Source organism: Lipotes vexillifer, unplaced genomic scaffold (genome assembly GCF_000442215.2).
Source record: "Lipotes vexillifer unplaced genomic scaffold, Lipotes_vexillifer_v1.1 scaffold690, whole genome shotgun sequence".
In the NCBI taxonomy this organism is placed as follows: Eukaryota; Metazoa; Chordata; class Mammalia; order Artiodactyla; family Lipotidae; genus Lipotes; species Lipotes vexillifer.
This window is the reverse complement of record NW_006798376.1, coordinates 1,135,724-1,158,742: the sequence shown is the minus strand read 5'-3', so window position 1 is coordinate 1,158,742 and position 23,019 is coordinate 1,135,724. Positions and strand designations below refer to the sequence as shown.

At 36.9% G+C, this 23,019-nt stretch overlaps 1 protein-coding gene across 2 annotated transcripts in view; it reads left to right on the top strand.

Moving 5' to 3' along the window:
• PRKG1 (protein kinase cGMP-dependent 1) overlaps positions 1–23,019 on the top strand; it is a 1,229,308-nt gene that overhangs the window by 1,099,010 nt on the left and 107,279 nt on the right. For both annotated transcript variants that reach the window (XM_007470289.1, XM_007470290.1), the window contains exon 9: positions 22,267–22,341. In XM_007470289.1, the coding sequence (XP_007470351.1) occupies positions 22,267–22,341 (75 nt within the window). The remainder of the gene's footprint in view (positions 1–22,266; positions 22,342–23,019) is intronic.

The window sequence follows — 23,019 nt, the reverse complement described above, 5'->3', positions numbered from 1 at the left end:
AAACCCATAAAAGTTTAATAACGTGATAAGGTTTCATGGTAAATAGTAAGGCCCAGATTAATCAAGTCAGAGGAACAAGCTGATGGGACATTGTGAGTCATCTAGTGCAGGTTCTTCACTTTAGTTAGCTGAGATCCCGAGAGATGAAGGAGCATCAAGTAGCATCACATACATACATTTGATCTCATCCATTCTCTTTTCTCAAACCTAGTCATATATAGTGTGCAGTAGGGAGTGTATGGACTCTGTCAAATAAAGCTCAATACTGAATATTTACTGCACCATGTTATGAGAATATGGGCAAGTTATTTAAATTCTAAGTCTCAGTTTCCCTATCTGCAAAATGGGATATTGTCACCTAAATTATAAAATTGGTTTGAAGATCAAACAATTTAATTCATATCAAGGTCCATGCACAGCACAAGATGTGTAATAAGCACTCAATAAATGTGCCCTTCCTTTTCTTAGAGAAAGTATTGGAATCCCTTGGATGTTGCAGTTTTTCTTTCTAATCAGCATAAGTTTATCTTCAGGGGTATACACAGAAAGGACACCTTGAGGGAGGTCTGGCTTTAAACATAAATATAGAGAAGACAGCTTGAGTCTAGGGCTCAAGAGGTGCATTTCTGTACTCATGAGAGGAGTTGGGCTTCTCACCAAATGATGAATTCACAGCTTAAAAAATCAAACCGTAACTGAAGGATCTTCTCGTAAGCCTGCTGCTGGTACCTAATTTATGGCCAATTAGGGGAGCACCAGGGCTTCATCCCATGCAAATAGATGGCAGATGTTAGAACTGTCAACAAAAGGAGCTTCTTTCAAAAATTTACAACTGAGGTACCATGTTACATAAGCCAGTGATTATGTTTTATCATTCCAGAGGGACAGCAAAAGAACATCATTGTAACTAATCATGCATGTCAGAATTTTTTTTAAAAAAATGCTCATTGACAAACTAGAAAATGATAAACAGATACATGGTTTTCTCAGGAGGCATTCTCTGAGGATGGGTTTCTTGCAGCCTAGTCATTATTTTAATAATTACCCAGTCTATCTGCAGTCTTTCTAAAATTCATGAAAATTGACATAAAAGAATATTAATCTAACAGAACAATCTATTTCCATTAATAAAGTTCTTGAATATATAAAACACAACTAAGAATATTTAGCATCTCTTGTTGTGGAATCCATGAAAAGAAATAAATATAAAAGTAACTATATCATTGTGTTCCTTAATCAGTTATGCAATGTTTACTTCTTTGTTGGCATGGTGAGTTGTTAATGAAGCTAGGAGTTCACGTAGGATAATTTATTTTTTGACATGTTGAGATCACTTTTAAAGACAGAAATATAACTACTAGTAAATATTCAAAGAGTTACATATTTTCCCCCAGGAAATTAAGATCTAAGTTAGAGTCTCAACTCTATCCCTGATTTATTGTGTAACCTCCAAGATGCAGCCATATTGGTTATAAAAATTGAAACACTTTCATACTGGTTGGTAAATAGCAGTAGGCTGAGCTCCCTGTGTGTTTTTCCCACCCCTCTGCTGCCTGGTGATCTGATTCCTCTGGCCAGGAATCTCCAGATCTCTCCCCTTGATCCAGCAACTAAAAGGGAGAGTCTGGCATACCTCAGGACCAGTGTCCATTCTGATTGGTCAATTCCTGTGTCATACTGGCAACTAATTATTTTGACTAGTAATGTCAAGCTAAAATGACAGTTTATCACCAGGAGTTTTCAAGCTTTTGTTTTACTAAACCCATTGTTTAAATAAAATAAATTAGAAAGAAAACAGGAACCGTTTTTGGCTGTCAAGAGAGTAAGACCTCTTAGTCTACCCAGGAGTCTTCCCTCTCTCCCTCCAAATCACTCACTCCACATGATTCTTAAGGCCCTTCCTGAGACCCCATGAGTCACTAAAATGATTTACAAACCATGTATGACTAACCCTTACCTTTTTGTGACACTCTGTGATATTTAATCATACTTTGGAGCCAGTTGTGTTATTGAGACAAAGTCTGGGGGATAGAAACCAAGAACTAGCCTAGAGGAAGTGCAGTGTACTGGGGCATAAAAATGATGAGATTAGGAGGGAGTGTCAAATATCAGATTATTGGGCATTGGAAATGGCAGTCTTAGAAATTAAGGTATCACTGTAGATCAGAAAAGCCTAGGTGACTCTGGGTCAAGTTTTTACCTCCTAGAGCTAAGTTGACTTGTGTGTAAAAGACATATTCATACCATCTATTTAAAAGAGTAGCAAGACTGTAGCATAGCCACTAGGCTAATGACTAGGAAGCAACTCATAGGTCTAAGGCTGGTCCCAAAACCTGTACAAAATAGAGTAGCAAATAGGTTACCAAGAAAGATTGGACACAGAGAAAAAAATCACTGGAATTGGTAAACTGAACTCAACACCCAAACTGGAGCCTAGAGCCAGACTAGGAAATTTTAACATTTATTCAGAATAAAAAATGAATGCCTGCTTCCTGTGTCAGTTACTTGGGCTACTGAGATGAACAAGACACGAATTCAATACAGGTTTGAAAACTGAGTGTATAGGACCAGCTCAATTATATTACATTTATGTTGCTACGGTTGTTTCTTTACCAGTGCTGGTAGCAAAACCTCCATCTGTCTATTCACCCTATGCTCCACATGTAGCCTGTTTCTAGTACTGGTTTCCAGTTCTTTAGCCACATCTGCCCTCAGTCTCCAAGGATAGTGCTTCTGATCCTGGCATCTACCCACATCTCCTCCCCACCTTCTTGCTTATGGTGGGTCGGTGCCCTCTTCCGTTCCCCTTTGCTGTGGCTTATTTAGGTGTCCAACTCCAAGTTGAAAGTAAAATAAACAAAAATACTGAAGCCACTGAAGCCATGCTCTGGGCGCCATAGAACAAGCAACAGACCAGCCAGGCAGGGGCCAGGGAAGTCATCTATATCAGGACTTAGGATGTCAGAGGAGATGGAAACATATGGAAAAATAGTATTTATCCAACTTCTCTCAGGGAGGGTGCTATAGATGTTTCCTGGCTAAGGCTTCTGCTCAAGAAGGAACAGATGATCCCTAAACTGCCCCACAAAAATGGTGGGTTGTATTAAGTGCAGGAGGTTTATTTTCTGAGTGAGGTATGTAAGTATGAAGCCATAGCTGCATGGCGTAAACCAGGGATAGGAAAACTTTTTCTGTAAAAGGCCAGAAAATCAATATTGTATGCTTTGTGGGCCGAATGATCTTTGTTGCACCTACACAATTCGACCATTGTAATGCAAAAGCAACCGAAGACAATAGTAAATAAATGAAATGTCTTTGTTCCAATAAATCTGTTTATAGACAATGATATTTGAATTTCATACTATTTTTAGAGGTCAAGAAGTATTATTCTTCTTTTGAAACTTTTTTGTTCCTGCCACTTAAAAATGTACAAATTATTCTCAGCTAATGGCCGTACAAGAAACAGTCAGCGGGCTGAATTTGGCCTGTGAGCCATAGCTTTCTGACCCCTGACTTAACCAATATTAAAGAATTGAGTGGGCTTCCCTGGTGGCGCAGTGGTTGAGAGTCCGCCTGCCGATGCAGGGGACACAGGTTCGTGCCCCGGTCCGGGAAGATCCCACATCCCACATGCCGCGGAGCGGCTGGGTCCGTGAGCCATGGCCGCTGAGCCTGCGTGTCCGGAGCCTGTGCTCCGCAATGGGAGAGGCCACAGCGGTGAGAGGCCCGCGTACCGGAGCGGGGGAGGGGGAAACGAATTGAGTGCTGCCCCCAGTGGTCCTATTCTGATCTTCCTCCAGGTTGTGCTGAGCCTACCTTTTAAACATAGCAAATACACGAAGAATACTGGTTTGACGTGCCTTCTGGTGTTGGTCCTCCCAGTGCCATCTGTTAACTTGCTTTCCCCTCACTGACGCCATTCACCCTCCAGTTCCCTCATCCTCTTCACTTTACTCTTTTACACACCCCACACACACATGCACGCTTTCTTCTTTGTCTTTTTTTTGGGGGGGCCGTGCTGTGTGGCATGCAGGATCTAAGTTCCCCAGTCAGCGATTGAACCCATGCCTGCTGACTGCCAGGGAATTCCCTGATCCCTGTACTTCTTAATTGCACTCCTGCATTCTCAAGGACTTCGCTTCAGGCTTTTCATTAATTTGGGTAGTAGCTAATTAGAGATTAAGATGATTCTCTGTGAGTTATTTGCATTTTGATGACATACCCCTGAACACTGAAAAATCATGAAAATCCATAAGATTTTAGAATTTCAGGTGTCATGGAAGGAGAGCGGAGGGACTGTACGGGAAGCATTTGGTGACAGCAGAATCTTTCCAGCACCATTCTCACCCCACAGTTCTAACCAGGTCAGTCTCATGAAGGCCCATGCACCCAGTGGTGTGTGCCCCACGTAGGTCACCTGTGTCCTTGTCTTTTTATAGCTGCCATTCTGGGTCCACATGACAGGACTATAGGGACTCCACATGCCACATTGCCTGTAGTCACATTACTTAACGGATAGGGTGACAAATTTAAAATATTTCACAGCCTCGGCCGTTCCCACGGTCTAAGTATATTTTACTTCGGTTCATTTTCCAGAAAGAAATCTGAGGCGATGTGAGGATATTTGTAGGATGAGCATGAGAAAACAGGTGTGAATGGTGTCAGTTGCGATCATTTGGGTTTGTCTTTTTTATGGAGCTGTTATTGATTGGTGTGCTTTACAAAAAAATTTACTAATTAAGAGAGATAAAATGCAGAAGTTTAAAGAGAGTCGTTAATATTGGTTCAGTTTAATAATGGGAGTTGAATTACAGCGTGCCCTGAGCAAGCATGATCTAACTACAGAATAAGCACATAGCCACTGGAAAAGGGTTATAATCCAGAGATAGTATTCATGGTTTAAACTCATAGAAAGAGATGAATGGGACTGCACTTCATCACGTGTGCCTTTTCTAATGCTTTAAAATCGTAGACCCTCCTCCTGCTGCAAGTCATTAGAGAAATTATATATAGCATTACTGACTAGGGAGCTCATTGAGAAGGTCTGATCCCTTGCTTCATCTACCCAAATAAAACTTACTGGTTACTGGCCTTATGTCAGCCACTCAGACATCTAATATTTGGGGAGTTTAGAGGCAAATGTGTAAATATTACACTACCTATTTCTATACCTGTTGTATGGATAGTTTCCAGCTCTAACTTGTTGTGTCCCAAACTCACTGAGGTTCTAACAGTATCCTTTGGTAACCTGGACTCTATTCAAACTAAAAGAAGTCCAGTGTCATTAATATGTTGGTAGAGCACTAATCAAATTTAGCACATTCTTTTGTTTAAAAAACATTGTTAAAATTTTTTCAGATGATGACCAGGTTAGTCAAAAAGTCATAGCAGAAACTTAGGATACTGTAGAGACAAGGAGTAGTCACAAACCCCAGGCCTGTAAGAGAGCACGCAAGGAAAACGCTCCTTTTCTCCCATCCCTCTCTCCACCCTCCACCCTGCCCTGCTGAGACTAAGAACTAGACCTTGTTATGGGGAAAGGTTTCTGAAACTGGATATTATTGACATTTGGGGTCAGCTAGTTGGTTTTTGTGGAGGGCTGTCCTGTGCATTGTAGAATGCTTAGTAGCATCCTGACCTCTACCCACTAGATAAAAGTAGCACTCCCCGACAACCCCAATGTGACAATAAAAAGTGTCTCCAGATACTGCCAAGTGTCCCCTGGGGGAAAATCACCCTTGTTGGGAGGGACACAGCCATGGCTTGCTAGATGGCAGTGAAGTGCTCTGATGCCATGGGAGCAGAACTTATGCCAGAAGGGTTCCAGGGAAAGCTGTTCATAACGAGGAAACCACCTAAGGGGAAGTGTGCTGGGAAAGCTGCTGGCTGCTTAGTATTGCTGGCCTCCAAGTACTGTAGTAGCCATACACTGGAGAAGCCACAAGAACCTACCAAGCTGACTGGAGCCAGGAAGCAAAATACCTTATTCTTGCAATATCTCCCCAGTGCCCTCTCCTGGCAAAGTTTCAGTGCCAGTTGGCAAAGAAAGAAATTTAATAGCCCAGATCCATTTTTATAGAGCAGTCAAAAGGGTAAATTTAGAGCTGACAAGCAATAAATAAGTCAATAATCAGTATAGATTCCAAACCAAATCCTATTCCAAGGTCCAGAGCTATAAAGATAAACTGCAAAGTCTTTGCTTGCCTTGGAGTAACTCCTGATCAATACAGATGCATTAAAAATCATGAGAAACTGCCATTTCAGTGTGAAAAATAAACTTGGGGAGAACTAAAGAGGGAGAAATGTGTTTTGCCTGTAGCATCCCAGAGGACTTGCTGGACAAAGTGATATGTGAGTCAAGTCTTTAAGTTTGAGTAGGAATTTTACAAGTGAAGAAGGGAGGATAAATACAGCTCCTGATGAAGGAAGGACGTACACTAAGATGAGGACTTTGGAAATGTCATTGTACAGTAAAAAGTGGAATATGGCAAGAAAAGAGGATTTATGGCTCAAGGAACTGGACAGTAAACTAGACAGGTGGTGTACTGGGAGATACAGTTGGAAAGAAGAGATGGGGACAGATTATAAGGAAATCTCCTAATATCTCAAACTAAAAGAATATGAGTTTATCTTCTGGGCAATGAGGAACCATCAGAAGACAGTGACTACTGCAGTTTGTATTTGCTTTTGAAGGAAGGGAGTGGAAGATCGATTCCAATGGGATGAACTCAAGCAGGGAAACAAACTACTAGGAGACTACAGCGACAGCCCTAGCGGTTGCTCACTAGAGTTTAAGAGTCTAAACTTCAAAGCAGATTTGGGGGAATAATTAAATGTGAGAGGTTAAGAAAGAAGTTCTTCTGTCTTGGAAGATTTGGTGGATGTCTATAATAGATCAAAAGCATGAGAGGTAGAGCAGGTTGAGGTGAAAGTAATTGGTCGATCAGTTAAGGATATGTTAAGTTCAGACTGTCTAAGTGGTGTTGAGATATTCAGATGGAGAAGTCCACTGACAGTTAGAAATGAGTTGTTTTATTTTTTCCTGACAATCAGATGATAAATAGAAATTGACGATGGATTTCACAGTTCAGCACTTTAAAAATATTGCAATGACAACTTTGGTTTTGTTAATTACGATTGTTTTGTTTTACACCAATGAATAAATAATTCATTTTCCCCGTTAATTCTTAAAACCTTTCTATATTTCTGAGGCTTGCTTTTTTTTTTTTTCATGAGATGTTTTAAAAACTTGTTTAGAGACTCAGCAATGCCTTTGGAACTCATAAGCCAGTTGTGTGAATGAATAAGAAAACTGAAAAATTTTAATTTTCAAATCTGAAAAATCAGTCTTAATTTTTTCAGTTAAAAAGGTAATAGTTGAAATTTCATATTTGAAATTCGCTTTAAAAGTTTTCTGAGTCTGCCTGCCGATGCAGGGGACACGGGTTCGTGCCCCGGTCTGGGAAGATCCCACATGCCGCGGAGCGGCTGGGCCCGTGAGCCATGGCCTCTGAGCCTGCGCGTCCGGAGCCTGTGCTCCGCAACGGGAGAGGCCACCACAGTGAGAGGCCCGTGTATCGCCAAAAAAAAAAAAAAAAAAAAAAAGTTTCCTGTATGGTGTTTTTGGCTGTTCATTTGGGAAGAGGGTTATATAGTGCTTCTTGTGTTCTAAAGATAAAGCACGGAGGAGGGATGCCAGGATCAGTTTCTGACGGAAGCTTAACAATCACTTTAAAAATCAACAGTGTAATCATTACGTTTGAAAGTCGAATTCTGCTTTAGATATTCACATTGCTTTTTTGGTAGAGTTAAATGGTTTTGCTTACTTTACTAGGCACACTTCCTGGTGAGACTGTTATTACAGGCCAGCTGGGTCATAAAGATCTTTTCAGTATGTCTAGAAGTTGGTACTTATTTTGAAACTCGTAGCATAGACACATGAATTGGATTAGCATCAGCTACAATAACAGTGAAATCTTATACCCAGACTAAGCTTTACTTACAAAGGAGGACCTTTCAGAATTTACTAGTCTGGATGAAGTGTAATGGTCATATTATGCACCGCCCTGGCTACAATCATGTAATTGAACTAATATTAACACAGAAACCAGACTAGCAAAGACAAATCATTATTTGATAGTTAATAAAGATGATGTTGCCCTCCCAGGTGAACTAGAGATAGTATATTTTAATCCAGATGAGAAACCCACTTGGGCTGAGTGGGAACTTTTATTTATTGCATTATTCTCACAGGCTTGATTTTTCTCTCTCTTCTTTGTTTGGTTTTTACCTTTTTATAGTCAGTGTCAGGTGATTATAAACTTACTAGCTGCTCGTTGAGAAAATTGGAAAGTAGAGGTAAATATAAATATAATCCTGCCATTTAAAGTTAACTGCTGGGCTTCCCTGGTGGCGCAGTGGTTGAGAGTCCGCCTGCCGATGCAGGGGACACGGGTTCGTGCCCTGGTCCGGGAAGATCCCACATGCCGCAGAGCGGCTGGGTCCGTGTGAGCCGTGGCTGCTGAGCCTGCGCGTCCGGAACCTGTGCTCCGCAACGGGAGAGGCTACAACAGTGAGAGGCCCGCGTACCGCGAAAAAACAAAAACAAAAACAAAAACCTCAACGTTAACTACTGTTAAGATTTCAGTATATTACCTTGAATAGTGACATCCCACTGCCTAATTTTCTTTCCTACTTTGTCCGCATACAGGGGTAGCATAAATAATACATATATACACACATACAGATGGATAGGTATAGACAGATAGATATACAGAGAGATAAATTTGCCCTGTCATTTACTGAACACATGTGCCAATCACAAAGCTAGTTGAGATAGATAGATAGCCTGATAATAGGTATACACATACATACATACGTAATTACTCTCACAAACATGAAAAGAATATTTTTATCCTCTCTTTTAAAGATAAAGTTGGCTCTAGAGAGCTGAAGTATCATGTTACAAAACCATATGGCTTATAGTAGCAAAGTGGTGTTTGAACCTAATTCTCTCTGTTTTCAAGGCCTATTACATCACACTGCCTTACCACATTGCATTAGTTATTTACCATGTAAATTAAAATATCTTATGAGCAGAAGTTGAGTCTCTTTGTCTCAGTTTCTTAACAGTGTTTGGACATGTAAGCTCATTTTAATTTTTTATTTTGCAAAGAATTCTTTGCAAAAAAAGAAAAAGAATTCTTTGCATATGTCTTTGTCCCTCTTTAGAAGAATTTCCTTGAGGAGCTAGTCAGTAGTGGAATTACTGATTCAAAATATATATGAAGTTTTATTTATTTATTTTAAAGTGTTTTATTGACGTATAGTTGAGTTACAATATTGTATTAGTTTCAGGTGTACAACATAGTGATTCATTAATTTTATAGATTATACTCCATTTAACGTTATCATTAAATATTGGCTATATTTCCTTTTCGGTACATTACATCTCTGTATCATACTTATTTTATAGCCAGTAGTTTATACCTCTTAATCCTCTTCCCCTTAATCCTCCTACCCCTCTTCCCATTGGTTAACCACTGGTTTGTTGTCTGTATCAGTGAGTCTGTTTCTGTTTTGCTATATTGATTTATTTGCTTTATATTTTAGATTCCACATATAAGTGAAATCATACAGTGCTTGTCCTTCTCTGTCTGACTTACTTCACTAAGCATAATGCCCTCCAGGTCTCCAAGAATACCTCTGATCATCTGATTCAGAGAGGAGCAAACATGTTTTTTTGGAGATGTTTCTTGATCAAGACCCAGAGGCCAGGTTGGAGTTGAGGCTTATATAACTATAGATTATATTTTGATCCCCTCGGGTTGGGTAGTACAGTGGCCCTGAGTTGGTTGCAACTACAAAAAACTGGAGTTTAGGTTACAATATAGTGTTGAGACAATAGGTAGTTATAATCTTCCTGTAGTCAACACTGACCAGACTGTATTTGTAATACTGAGCTCCGTGCTTAGTGTCAGAGTTTAGAAAGATATTAACACATTAAATGCATCCATATGAGGGGGATCCAGGTGAGATGTATGACAATCATGATGTATGAGGAAAAAAAAATACCCTCCAGGTCCACCCATGTTGTTGCAAATGGCAAAATTTCATTCTTTATTATGGCTGAGTAATATTTTATTGTGTATATACTACATCTTTATCCATTCATCTGTTGATGGACTGTTATGCTGCTTCCACATCTTGGCTATTGTAAATAATGCTGCTATGAACATTAGGGTGCATATATCTTTCCCAGTTAGTGGTTTTGTTTTACTTGGGTAAACACCCAAAAGTGAAATTATAGGATCATATGGCAGTTCTATCTTTTTTTTGGAGGGGGGGGCCGGTGGGGAGCTCCCATACTGTTTTCCACAGTGGCTACACCAATTTACAATCCCATCAGTAGTGCACAAGGGTTCCCTTTTCTCCACATCCTCCAACACCTGTTATTTGTTGTCTTTTTGATGATAGCCATTCTGACAGGTGTGAGGTGATATCTCATTGTGGTTTTGATTTGCATTTCCCTGATGATTAGCGATGTTGAGCATCTTTTCATGTGCCTGATGGCCATCTGTATGTCTTTGGAAAAATGTTTACTCAGATCTTCTGCCCATTTTTAATTAGGTTGGTTTTTTTTGATATTGAGTCATATAAGCTCTTTATATACTTTGGATATTAATTGCTTATCAGATATATCATTTGCAAATATTATCTCCCATTCAGTGCGTTGTCTTTTAATTTTTTCAATGTGAGAAAGCTTTTAAGCTTAATTAAGTCCCTCTTGTTTATTTTGCTTTTGTTTCCCTTGCCTGAGTAAACAGATCCAAAAAAATATTGCTAAGACTTATATCAAGAGTATACTACCTATGTTTTATTTTAGGAGTTTTACGGTTTTCAGTCTTACATTTAGATTTTTTTAATCCATTTGAGTTTATTTTTGAATATGGTGTGAGAAAATGTTCTAATTTCACTTTTTACATGTAACTGACCAGTTTTCCCAGCACCACTTATTGAAGAGACTGTCTTTTCTGCATCATATATTTTTGCCTTCAAATAATATACATATTTTTTCATTGTTATCTAGAACCATTATACTGTTTACTCCCCAGTGACAATGTATGAGAACATCTGTTGCACTGAAACCTGACCAGCTTGATTTTTTTGGTTGAAATCATCTTAAAAGACATGATGGGGCAATTCAGCCCAGGGCATGAAATATGTCATCATCCTTGAAGAGTTAGTTTGACATTTATTCTTCTCTTGTAATTGATACATGAAGCTTAGTTATTGACAAAACTTAGAAGGTAGTTCATTCTTTTGCAATTGTTTCTTCGTGCTGGAGGACATTATAAACACATTTAAAAGGCAAGGCTTCAGAAAATTGTGAGAGTATATACAAGTTCAAATAGCCATTTTCTGAAATGTCAGAAGTAAATACTAAAGGCTAACAAAGTACCTGAAAAGGACAAATAGACAGGGAAAAATAGAAATTATCTCCATGACTAATTAAAATATGGACCACAAGTTATGATGTGAGATGGTCCCAATTCATAGATTATACAGAGTGTGCTCAGTGGTGGAGAAGAAGGGAAGAGTTCAGGGAAGTTAATGTATGAATTCTCTCAATATGATGCCTTTGTTTTGTTTATTTATTCTTTTGTATAATTTTTCAAGAGTTTTATTTCCTTTATTTACATGAAGTAATTGCCAATAGGACAGTTTTATTCTATGGACACAGAAGAAACCGATACTCACACAACTGAGCTATCATACTTCCTATACCATGTTAATGATAAAGCAAATAATTTGATAGAACTTTAAGAACTACATAGATTCAAAATCATTTGTGTCTATGTTATTTGTTAAAATGGAAAGCATAGATTAATTGCCTTTTCCCCTCTAATTCTGTATTTATAAACATACTCTTTCTTTTAATTGAAGGATAGTTGATTTACAGTGTTGTTAGTTTCAGGTATACAGCAAAGTGATTCAGTTATATATGTATATATATTTATAGATAGATAGATATTCTTTTTCAGATCCTTTCCCTTATAGGTTATTACAGGATATTGAGTATAGCTCCCTATGCTATACAGTAGGTCCTTGTTGGTTATCTATTTTATATATAGCGGTATATATATGTTAATCCCAAACTCCTAATTTATCCTTCACCCACTCTTTGTTTTAATACTCTTTCATCTCAGTTAATCCTCACAATAGTCCTGTGGGAAAAGATGACATAAAAAATCCAGAAAAGGAAATGGAGAATCAGACAGACTCAATGACTTTTTCAGAACCACATAGTGGGATTAGAAATCCAAGGATGTCTGACTCCAAGACCATGATGTCTCTTATACCCTGTTTAAGCAGTTGCTTTCATACCAACCAATTAAGTGTTAACTGGCAAGCTAGATTCTTTTGGAAGAATCTCTTTAAAAGAGTAGAGTGGGAAAGACTGAGGCAGAGAAACCAAGTATGATGCTTTTGAGGTAAGGAAGTGTGTCAACAGCCTGAATAAGGCAATGGAAGTAGCACTGACAGGGAGGAACCAGTTCAGGAGAGATTTACAGAGATAGACCTGATGAACTTCAGTAAAAGTGAAGAGTATTACATAACACCAAGATTTCTAGCCTGCATCCCTGTTTAAATGATAATGCCATTAAGGGAGGCAGGGAACTTAGCTGCAAGTCTTGATGGAAGGTAGTTAGTGCAGTTACCGCTGAGTTTGAGTTGCTGGTGAAATATGCATATGACACTGAGTGACCTGATAGCACTATGGATCTGGAGAGTTCAAGGATAGAGATATAGATTTGAAATTCCTTGACCTGGAGATCCTAACTAAAGTCTTAAGAATAAATTTTTTTTTCTGAGAGAGCTTAAAGAAAAGTGTAATTAGTGTGTTACATAAGAACTAGGGTCTATTGTATTAAAGATCCGTCTACCTGGGATCAAATCACAGATTTACCTCCTTTTCTAGCTCTGTGGTCTCAGGCAAGTTACATAATCTCCCTAAGCCTCATCATCTCTTGTTTCTTTTTCTCCACCTGGAGACACCGACAATGTCTAGAGACATTTTTAATTGTCACAGTTGGGTTTTCTAAGGATGTCTAGTGGGTAGAGGTGAGGGAAGCTGCCAAATATTCTACAATGCCCAGGAAAGGCTCTACAATAAAGAATTGTCTGATCCGAAATATCAGTAGTGCTGAGTTTGAAAACACCTGCTGTAAAGCTTCTGTAAAGTAGGGTTAATGGTACTTACCTCATAGAGTCGTTGCGAGATTTCAGTGAGATGACGGCGGTAAAAAACAAGACTGAACATGTCGTAAACAATAAATATTTAAGAAAAATAAGTCAATCGAGTGGAAAAAGAGGGCAAAGGACGTAATTTGGGTAACTGCTTGCCTTTAAGGGATGGGAGAGGAAGAAGTGTGTGTGTGACACAGGCTGAGCAGTGGCACAGAAGAGGGAGATGAGGAGAATCAGGGGAAGGAATAGAGTAGTTCGGAGCACGGGCTCAAGTTTCTGTTTCATGGCTACGACCAGAGAAGGCCAGCAGGGCCATGACTCTCAGGTAGGTCACTGAGGACGGGAGCTGGAAAGGGACCATTGGGATTAACGGCAGATAAGTGATAACCTTGAGGGAAGAGTTGTAGTAAGAGTGAAAGAAAAATGGGAACAGAATGCTAGGTTGCAGTAGGTTGAGAATTAAATGAAAACGGAGGTTGAGAGATAGGAAATGAAGTTTATTCAAATTGGCTATTTAGTCACAAAGATGGTTTTGTGTTTTAGGATTGGAGAGACCACTCTAAACTGAAAGGATGGAAAAGTGTAAAGGGAGACAATGGAACAATAAGAGCTATTGTAATTGATGGAGCAAGAGTCCAGAGGAGAGTAATGATAGGGTTTGTGATCAGGAGTAATGAAGACAGGATTTGCCTTAGAAAGAAGTTGGGGTGCTGCTTTCCCTGGGAGAGAAATACAGTGATAATGTCAGTATACTTTAGGTCCACGGTAAGAAATGGAAACCAAGAATTTAAGTTTTATGCACTTCTCAAAAATTACAAATAAAAATGTTCTTAAAGAGCCCAGATACACAAGAAGATGCATCTTCTAAATTGCTGTTGAGATTTCTTCATGAAACTTTCTATTATGAACTTAATATTTCCCAAATCCGTATACTGAAGCCCTAACCCCCCAGTATGACTGTATTTGGAGAGAGGGGGGGGGGGGGGGGGGGGGGGTACTAATCCAGAAGGACTGGTGTTTTATAATTAGAGGAAGACACATCAGGAGGGTGTGCACACAGAGGAAAGGCCATGTGAGGACACAGTAAGAAGGGGCTGTAAGTCTGGAAGAAAGACTTCACCAGAAACCCACCCTGCTGGCACCTTGATATTAGACTCACCGACTCCAGACCTGTGAGAAAATAGATGTCTGTGGTTAAGCTTACACAGTCTGTAGTATTTTGCTGGGGGTATCCCTAGCAGACTATTATGTTTCCTAATTGGAACTTCTATAGATATAATGCAATAGAAGACATAAGATGATCTGTTAAAATAAAAGTTAGTTGTCTTAAAGAACTGGATTGACCACAAAGGGAGGATGTGAGAGAAAGCAGATATTTGATATCAAATTCTAGCCCCAGCATTAACCAACTGGCTTCAGCTTTCCATAGTGGGAGATAAAAATGGTGTAACAGTTGGTATTATGGGTATTAGAGTCAGTCTGCCTCCATTCAAATTTCATTCTGATACTTACTAGCCATATAACCTTGGGTAATTACTTAATTATCTTAACCTCAGTTGCTTTATCTGTAAAACAGGATAAACTCACATGAAATAGTTTGTATAATTCCTAACACATGCTAGTTAACATTTTCATGTCTTGCTTGATATTTTTGTTATTACAAGATTTTCTGATCACTAATTTGTGACATTAGAGGATATATTTATTTCTTAGCTTCTAATGATTTTTAGAAGAAATAAAAAGAGCAGAATAGATCCGAAATAAAAATCCAGACAGACCGATTTTTGTAAAAATGTTACACTAGAGACTAATGTTGTCTTTGTTTCAGTTTCAAGGCATAAATAAGCATACTAAAAAGATATTCTGAGATAGATTTATTGTGCCATCCTAGCATTTCATTTTCAATTTACTTAAAAAAAAATCCGTGACTTCCATAATATTTTATGTTCCCATGCCACTTTTCTTAGCCAAAGTTTTCTAGAGGTAGTCTTTAAGTAGTTACAAAAAATATAGATTGTTTTAAATGATATCTGATATAACTGATATATCTACATAAACTAAAATATATCATCTATGGATTTTTATTGTTTTTAATAAAATGGCCTACTTATTTTTAGACAATTTTGATTAAAATATATAAAAATTTAAATTATTTCTAAGTAAATATGCTTGAAAAAATATTGAATAGACAAAGTATCCATTGTTGTCATAGATTCTGCTTTGAAAATAGGAAAATCTGAAGGAAATGAAACTTATGAATTTGGCATGCTACTGCAGTCTATACTTAAAAGCATATTCTTCTCTATAACTCAGAAGGCTAAACTACCACATGAGGTTTGATTCTAATCTCTTCTGCTTTTAATTGAAAATGAAAGTTGTGCTACATTTTAAAATTCTTTCTTTCACTTCAATTGCAACTGGGATTCATGGATATAAATTCCATTATAGGCTAAAATAATTATGCTAAGTTACTGTCCCATATATAGTTCAATGATAAATCGCTAAGTGTTTCAAACGCATATTTATAGCAATGTATGTCTTCATTAGGACCCAAAATTTAGATGATGAGTTCACTTTAACTAAACCATTGTCCTAAAAGTTCATCATTCATATAGGTAAATGCTTAAAGAGGCACACACTTTCAACTCGTAAACCTTGAATTTTATATAAAACTTTGCTTCAAAAAAACTTAAGTGTTTTCTTGTCTTCTCCTGGTCACACAATAAATGAATGAATGAGCCCCCCCCACCTATCCATTAATTCGTTTCAACTTTCTATTGTACACCAGGCAATATTCTAGTTCCTAAAGAGTTATTGATAAATAAGATAGACTAGGTCCTTGATCTCATGAAACTAGTTGTAGTGTGGGAAAGACAATAGATATTTAAACAAAGTAGTTTTTAACAAGTGATAAATGCTGATATGAAAATAAAAGGGATTAAAGTGGCAGTGAGTAACAGCAGTTAGGATTTGAGGTAAAGGCTACTTGGCTGTGATTAGTCAGGGAAGACCTGTCTGAAGAGGACACACTTAAGCTGAGACACGAATGGCCTTAAGAAAAAGCCATGCAAAGATCTACAGAAAGAATATTCGAGGCAGAGGTCAAAGACCCTGAGGCAGATGCAAGCTTGATGTATTCTTAAGTCAGAGGGAGGGACTTCCCTGGTGGCACAGTGGTTAAGAATCCACGTGCCAATGCAGGGGACTCGGGTTCAAGCCCTGGTCTGGGAAGATCCCCCATGCCACGGAGCAACTAAACCCGTGTGCCACAACTACTGAACGTGTGCTCTAGAGCCCACAAGCCACAACTACTGAGCCCACGTGCCACAACTACTGAAGCCCATGCGCCTAGAGCTGGTGCTCCGCAACGAGAGGCCACCGCAATGAGAAGCCCACGCACCGCAACGAGGAGTAGCCCCCGCTCTCTGCAACTAGAGGGAAGCCTGCGCGCAGCAACAAAGACCCAACGCAGCCAAAAATAAATAAATAAATGAATTAAGTAATTTTTTAAAAGTTGTAAAGTCAGAGGGCGCATAGTAGGAAAGAAATCAGTCAGAGAGGTCATAGAGGAGTGGCATGATCTGATTTACTTTTTTAAAAGATTACCCTGCCTACTGTATAAGGACAAGAGTGGCAGTAAAAAAAAAAAAAAGCAATTTTAATAATTCATAAGAGAGAGAATGATGGCTGGGACCAAAGGGGAATAGAAAAAAAGAGGATTTATTTCAAATTATTTAATATGCCAAAACCAACACCCTATATTTGGCTAAGAACTCGACCATGCATGAGTGGTCAAAACAAGCACATAATCTGGGCATCTGCTGGTTTACTTCAGCTAATGTGAAAAAAAGCCTGGGAAATGAGCAGGGAAGGCCTTCTCTGGATAAAGGCCTATTCCCTTCTCCCCAAAGTTTCCACTTTATCAATTATGTTTTGGATTACACATTAATGTGTAATTTGGATTACACATTACACACTAATGTGTGTAATTTTGCTTGTAAATATAAACATATGTACAGAATAAAAATACTGATAAGAAAACTGCTCATAAACTTGTCACTGCTTTCTCTGAAACTACTATCATATATAATTTTGAGTAGATAACATACTTTTTATAGACACTAGAGCCTTCCTTCTGATAAGTATTCAACCATTCTTCACCTCCTGCCTTGTATTATAATTGTTTCTTATCTCTAATATAAGGCTGTAAATTCCATAAGGGGGTATATTATTCTCTTTGTATAATCCACAGTAGCTTGAGTCATTCTTTATGGATTATAGGCATTGCATAAATATGTATGTGTGTCTGGATGAATGGCTGGGTGGAGGGGTGGATAATTGAAAAATTACAGAAGTTGGTTGGTTTTATTGTATTTGGGGCTCATTTTCCCTCTAAAGAAATGCATTCATATGTTACTTGATAGTATAAACCACTAATAATTATGACTGCTAATTAAAAATAAAACAATCAAACAAAAATAATGTAACAAACACAAGAGCCTTTACCTGAAGCCACAAAGTGAATTAATAGATTTTTTCAATAAAAGCAGCAAAATAATGATGGATGCCTCTAAAATCTTGGACGTAGCTAAGTAACAATTGTCCCAACTAATTTGGACAGTGAATTTCTATTTTCTTTTAATAAATACATTTTAAAGGATTTATCCAAGATTCATGTTAAAAATGGACGATAATCATATACACTGTCAAATTAAGAGCTATGTAAGAGTTCAGATAATGCTTGACAAATGTTTTGCTTAGCACTATTGAAGTATTTGCAATACTTTCTGATTTAAGATTTTACCTTTGACTTATTTTGACTTATAATCTTTAACTGTTAAGAATAGATTACCATCTTATTTAAGGATGTAATAAAGAAAATGTTCTAAAGTTTTGAGCTCTCCCATCCTATTTTGAATTTGAAAAGATTCTATTTTAAACATTTTTATGTAAGATTCCTAAACAGTATAGTTTAATAGGGGATAGGAGATCATGAGGATTAAGTTGACTACTGTATGTTATTGCATTCATGATTTATGAATATAAAAAGTGCTTCGTAATCTGTAAAGTGAAATATAAAAGCTGTTGTTTTTTAGCAGCATGATAATGCTGATCTCTGATATTTGAACTGCCTTTCTAACAATATAATAGCCTGTTTCTCTCTAGATGAAGTCTCATCGTAACACAACTGAAGAACAAAATTATACACTTTTAAGACATACCACTGAGTAATCAGCTCCCTTCAAAAGGATGTTTTGGCTTAATAATGAAAACATCTTAATAACTGAAATTATTACCCACTGAGTTACTGTCACTATAATGTTCTAAAACAGACATATTTCCTGGCATGAGAAATGCAGCCCTGTTAACTGATACTACTTAAGGGAAATTTCTATAAAAACCATTCTTGATGTGAAAGTCATCATTTCTCCCCCCTCCCTCCCTCCTTCTTTTCTTTTTTCCTCTGCCCTCCCTTCCTCCATCCCTCCTTCTTCCTTCATTCCTTCTTTCTTCTTCCTTTTCTACCCCTTCCTTATAAGTATGTTTAAACTACAAGCATTGAGCATAAGAGGGATTTTCTACCTCTACTCTCTTTCTACCTTAATACACTCAACTAATAACGTGTTATCCACCTCCTTAAAAATTCAGTCAAGACTTGTTCAAGTTTGATTTTATATCCCAAGAAAAGTAGCAGAAGAGTGCTTCATGCTTAGTGTGTGTGCAATAAGGTTTGCTGTTGAAATGCCCTAAATTAAAGTCTTTTGCTCATTCATGTCCCCTACATTTATTCCAGAATTATGTTGAGTATATATGAAGTTGGCTATTTTATTTTACAGTGCTAAAATATAACTCATACATGAATTGTGAGTTTGTTTAAAGGGAATTTAATGATTTTCCTCTAGTCTCCTATATTTGTTATAACTGATAAATAATAGTATGGTTTCTGCTCATTCAGTTGTTAATGTTTTCAAAACTTTTTATTATAATCCCCTTCTGATTGAAACACCAAAGTCTTCTCCTTTAGTAGTCAAGAAATGTCCTAGGACCTGAGTAAATATTTAAAAGGCATCTGATACCTATAGTAATACTTCCTCAAAAGTCTGTTTGATGCGGGTCCACACAAACGGCAGGCGTTCCTACAGAGTGTCTGTGACAGGGAGAAATGAGATACTAAGTAGCTCATACTTGCACCAGGAGTGATAAATTCTGAAGTGCCATCAATTATGTTTATCAGGATGTCCTAAATTATTCACTGATCAGTGCAGAGATACATAGACACAGTTATTTGGAACTTATTAATATTGCTTGAAAATGCTACATTTTCTTAAACTGCTAGTTAAATATACTGGTTAATTTATTGTTTGAGGAAACAATATTAGCAGAATGCATTTGTTTCATGTTTCAAAAAATTATTTGGCCAGGGTTGCTTTCTAAATAAAGATGATTTATAAAGGACATATGGTTCCAATTCTAAAGTCAAGATTATAATTCTGCATGTTTTTATTTCAAAAAGAAATTCCATATGTTTAATCTCTAATTGAGGGTATAGATAGAAATGTTTTTATAGATAGTTGCCATGCCCGCTCCTTCATCTGTATGCGTATGTGAGCGTGTATGTGTGTTCGTGTCTGTGTGTGTGTGTGTAGATGGATAAGTAGATATTCTATCATGTGTATACATGTGAGGACCTATTACTTTGACTGTGAAAATATTGCTTATGGAGTTTTAAAAAATAAAAGTATTCACTTATGATGTAAGGGTAAGTTAAAAATCAGGATAATAAATCATATTAAGTCATAGCTACTTTATGATTACATCTCTATAAACAACAACAATAAAGCTATGCAGAAAAAAGAAAGAATTACATAAAGATGTTCCTATTAGTTACTTGTGGTTAGAGGACTATGAGTAAGTCTTTAATTTCTTCTCTCAGTTTAAAAAATATTTCCATAATAAAAATCAATTGCACATTAAATGAAAAGGGTTTTCCTCAGTTAGAGAGAATTTATTTCAAAAATAATTTTCTCTTATATCAAGATAGGGGGCTTTTGTAAGTACATATAATTTCCCTTAATTTTTTTTTTTGTCTAGTAGTAAAAAAAAAAAAATCATAACATATTGGATCATTAGTACCCCATAGAAAAGTTGTATTTTTCTTTCTTTTTTTTTTTTAACATCTTTATTGGAGTATAATTGCTTTACAATGGTGTGTTAGTTTCTGCTTTACAACAAAATGAATCAGTTATATATATACATATGTTCCCATATCTCTTCCCTCTTGCGTCTCCCTCCCTCCCACCCTCCCTATCCCAGGAAAATTTGTATTTTAAACCAAGGGCATTTAAGAAGACATATGAAAAAGTCTCACTTCAAATACTTCTTTTGTTCATTCTTTTTAAATCATAGATATGACTAAGAGTTAACAAAAAAGGAATATAAACAGCTCATTACCAGGTCTAAAAAGTTTTCTCCCCCCCCAGTCAAGCTAACCTTAATTTTAAACTTATTCCTGTGATTAGACGGTTTCTACATTTAAAACTCTGTACAGATTGGCCAGATGTAGGCTCTTCCATTTGTATACTTTACTAACAGAAATTTCAAACTGTATTTTCAAAAAGTGATGCATGGTTTTAACTGAGCCTAGTGGGATGAACAGATTTTCTTAAGTAAAAATATCTCCATCTTTATCAAATTTGTTATCAGTTTGCTCTCTAATTCTTTGATAATACACTGATCTGCTTAACTTAAGTAGATACTAGGAGGAAGACAGGAATTTTTATTAACTTTGAATTCTCAGAATTACTGTGTGTTTTAAATGTCTAAGAGCACAATCTATTAATATATTCGAGTGTGTTTGAAACGCTAAGTTTTAGTGGTTGTTGTTCTTTGGTTTTACCACTGAATGCTCTTTAGTTCCTGTCAATGCCTTTTCACAATGTTTGGATTTGGTTGTATTAAAAATATCTAAGTATTATAAAGGACAAGAGTGGGTATCAGAGAATATGGATTATAATTCTGGTGTGCTACTAAATAGCTGTCATCTTGGAGAAATAACTTAAACTCTCTGTGCTTAAATTTCATGTTATTTATGAAAACAGAAAATCAACCAGATATTATCATTTTATTCATAATAAAAGAAATATTGTATTTTACTTTACAATATCAACTCATCTAGCCTTAAGGAGTTTCAGTAAAAGCAGACTTTCTCTAAGTAATAACCAAGATATTCTGTGGGGAAATGGGGAATTTTACCACAGAAAGAACAATGGCCAAAGTCATATTTGAACTATTCTCAATCATGGGGGTTATATTTATCAATTTATTTTATCATTAACTATATTTTTGAAAATTTTATTAGGACTGCTGCCTATTGCTCATTCATTTGCATTCATTCATTTGACCTTCATTAATAAATTCATTACAGAAAACTTGACACTCTGTAGAATACAATTCTTGATTCCTTGGCTTTCTGTCTAGTCATTTTCTTATGGTCCCCTTTTGTATTAGAAATACTTAGTGTATTTAGCCCAGCATTCTAGATACCCTGACCCTCAGATGAGATCATTACCCAAGGGCCTGAGATAATAGCTACTCCAGTCCCCTTATAGCCAGCCCCCCGGCCCCCCAGCAGAGTGTCAAGTTCCTCTGTATAGGTTTTTTTAAAAAGTGTATGTAAAAGTGATAAAGCAACATTTAAATTTAAATCAGCAAACATGCTATACGTTTCATGCCTATTTTGTTTTTTAATACTCATAACACACAAAGCCATTTGCATGTATTAATATTATAGAGGTTTAAAATTAAAATGTAAAATCTCACAGCACTTTAAAAGAAGTCCCTGCTCTCAGTTTATGTCATTATCACATAAGTTTCTTAATAATGTACCTAGATTAAATGTTTGAATTCATTTTTATTTAGATCCTTTCAGATTGTTTCAATATATCATTGACTAGGTTGTCATTGTTACAGTTTTGCAGAGGATTTATCCTAATCACTGTGTTTTTCCTCCGACAGCTCTTTCAAGCATTTGATTGGAGGACTGGATGATGTTTCTAATAAAGCATATGAAGATGCAGAAGCTAAAGCAAAGTAAGTGAAATTTGGGGGGGGGGGGTCTTAATTTTGATTTTCAAAAAACAATTTTGAATAGAAATGAGATCAAATATTTTGTTGGACTTAAAGCTCTACACTCTGACAGAAAGAAAGTAGCTACTTAAGAGTAAAAATAAGCAAGCTATTCAAGGTAATTATTACATAGTATACTTGCTTAGTAGGTACCTCTCTCCTTGAACATGAAACCTTAATTTTGTGAGGAAGATCATCTGGACAAGGGAAAATGGTTAGTTTAAAATCCAGTAAAACAATTGAATGTTAACACATTATTTCTTCCACTGAAAACACTTTCTGAATGAATTGCGGCTGTGTTCACCAGTTGCTTGTGAAATTGTATGAAAAATAATAACGCTGGAAATATTTTCTCGTGAATACACCATTGCTTTACATTGAACTTTGTCGACGAAAATTAATCAGTCGATCTAAGAAAGAAATGGAAAATTTTATTCAAGCCAAATTTGAGGATTATAACCTGGGAAGAGCAGCTCAGAAAGCTCTGAGAACTGTTCTGCTTATTAGAAGTCAAGGCACAGTTACACAAGTTATTTGAGACAGAGGGCTGTACATCAAATGATGTATTATTGACATAATCCAGATCTAAGTGTCATATGATCCCTTATGAGTTCAAGCAGGAAAGTTATCATAGGAGTTGTC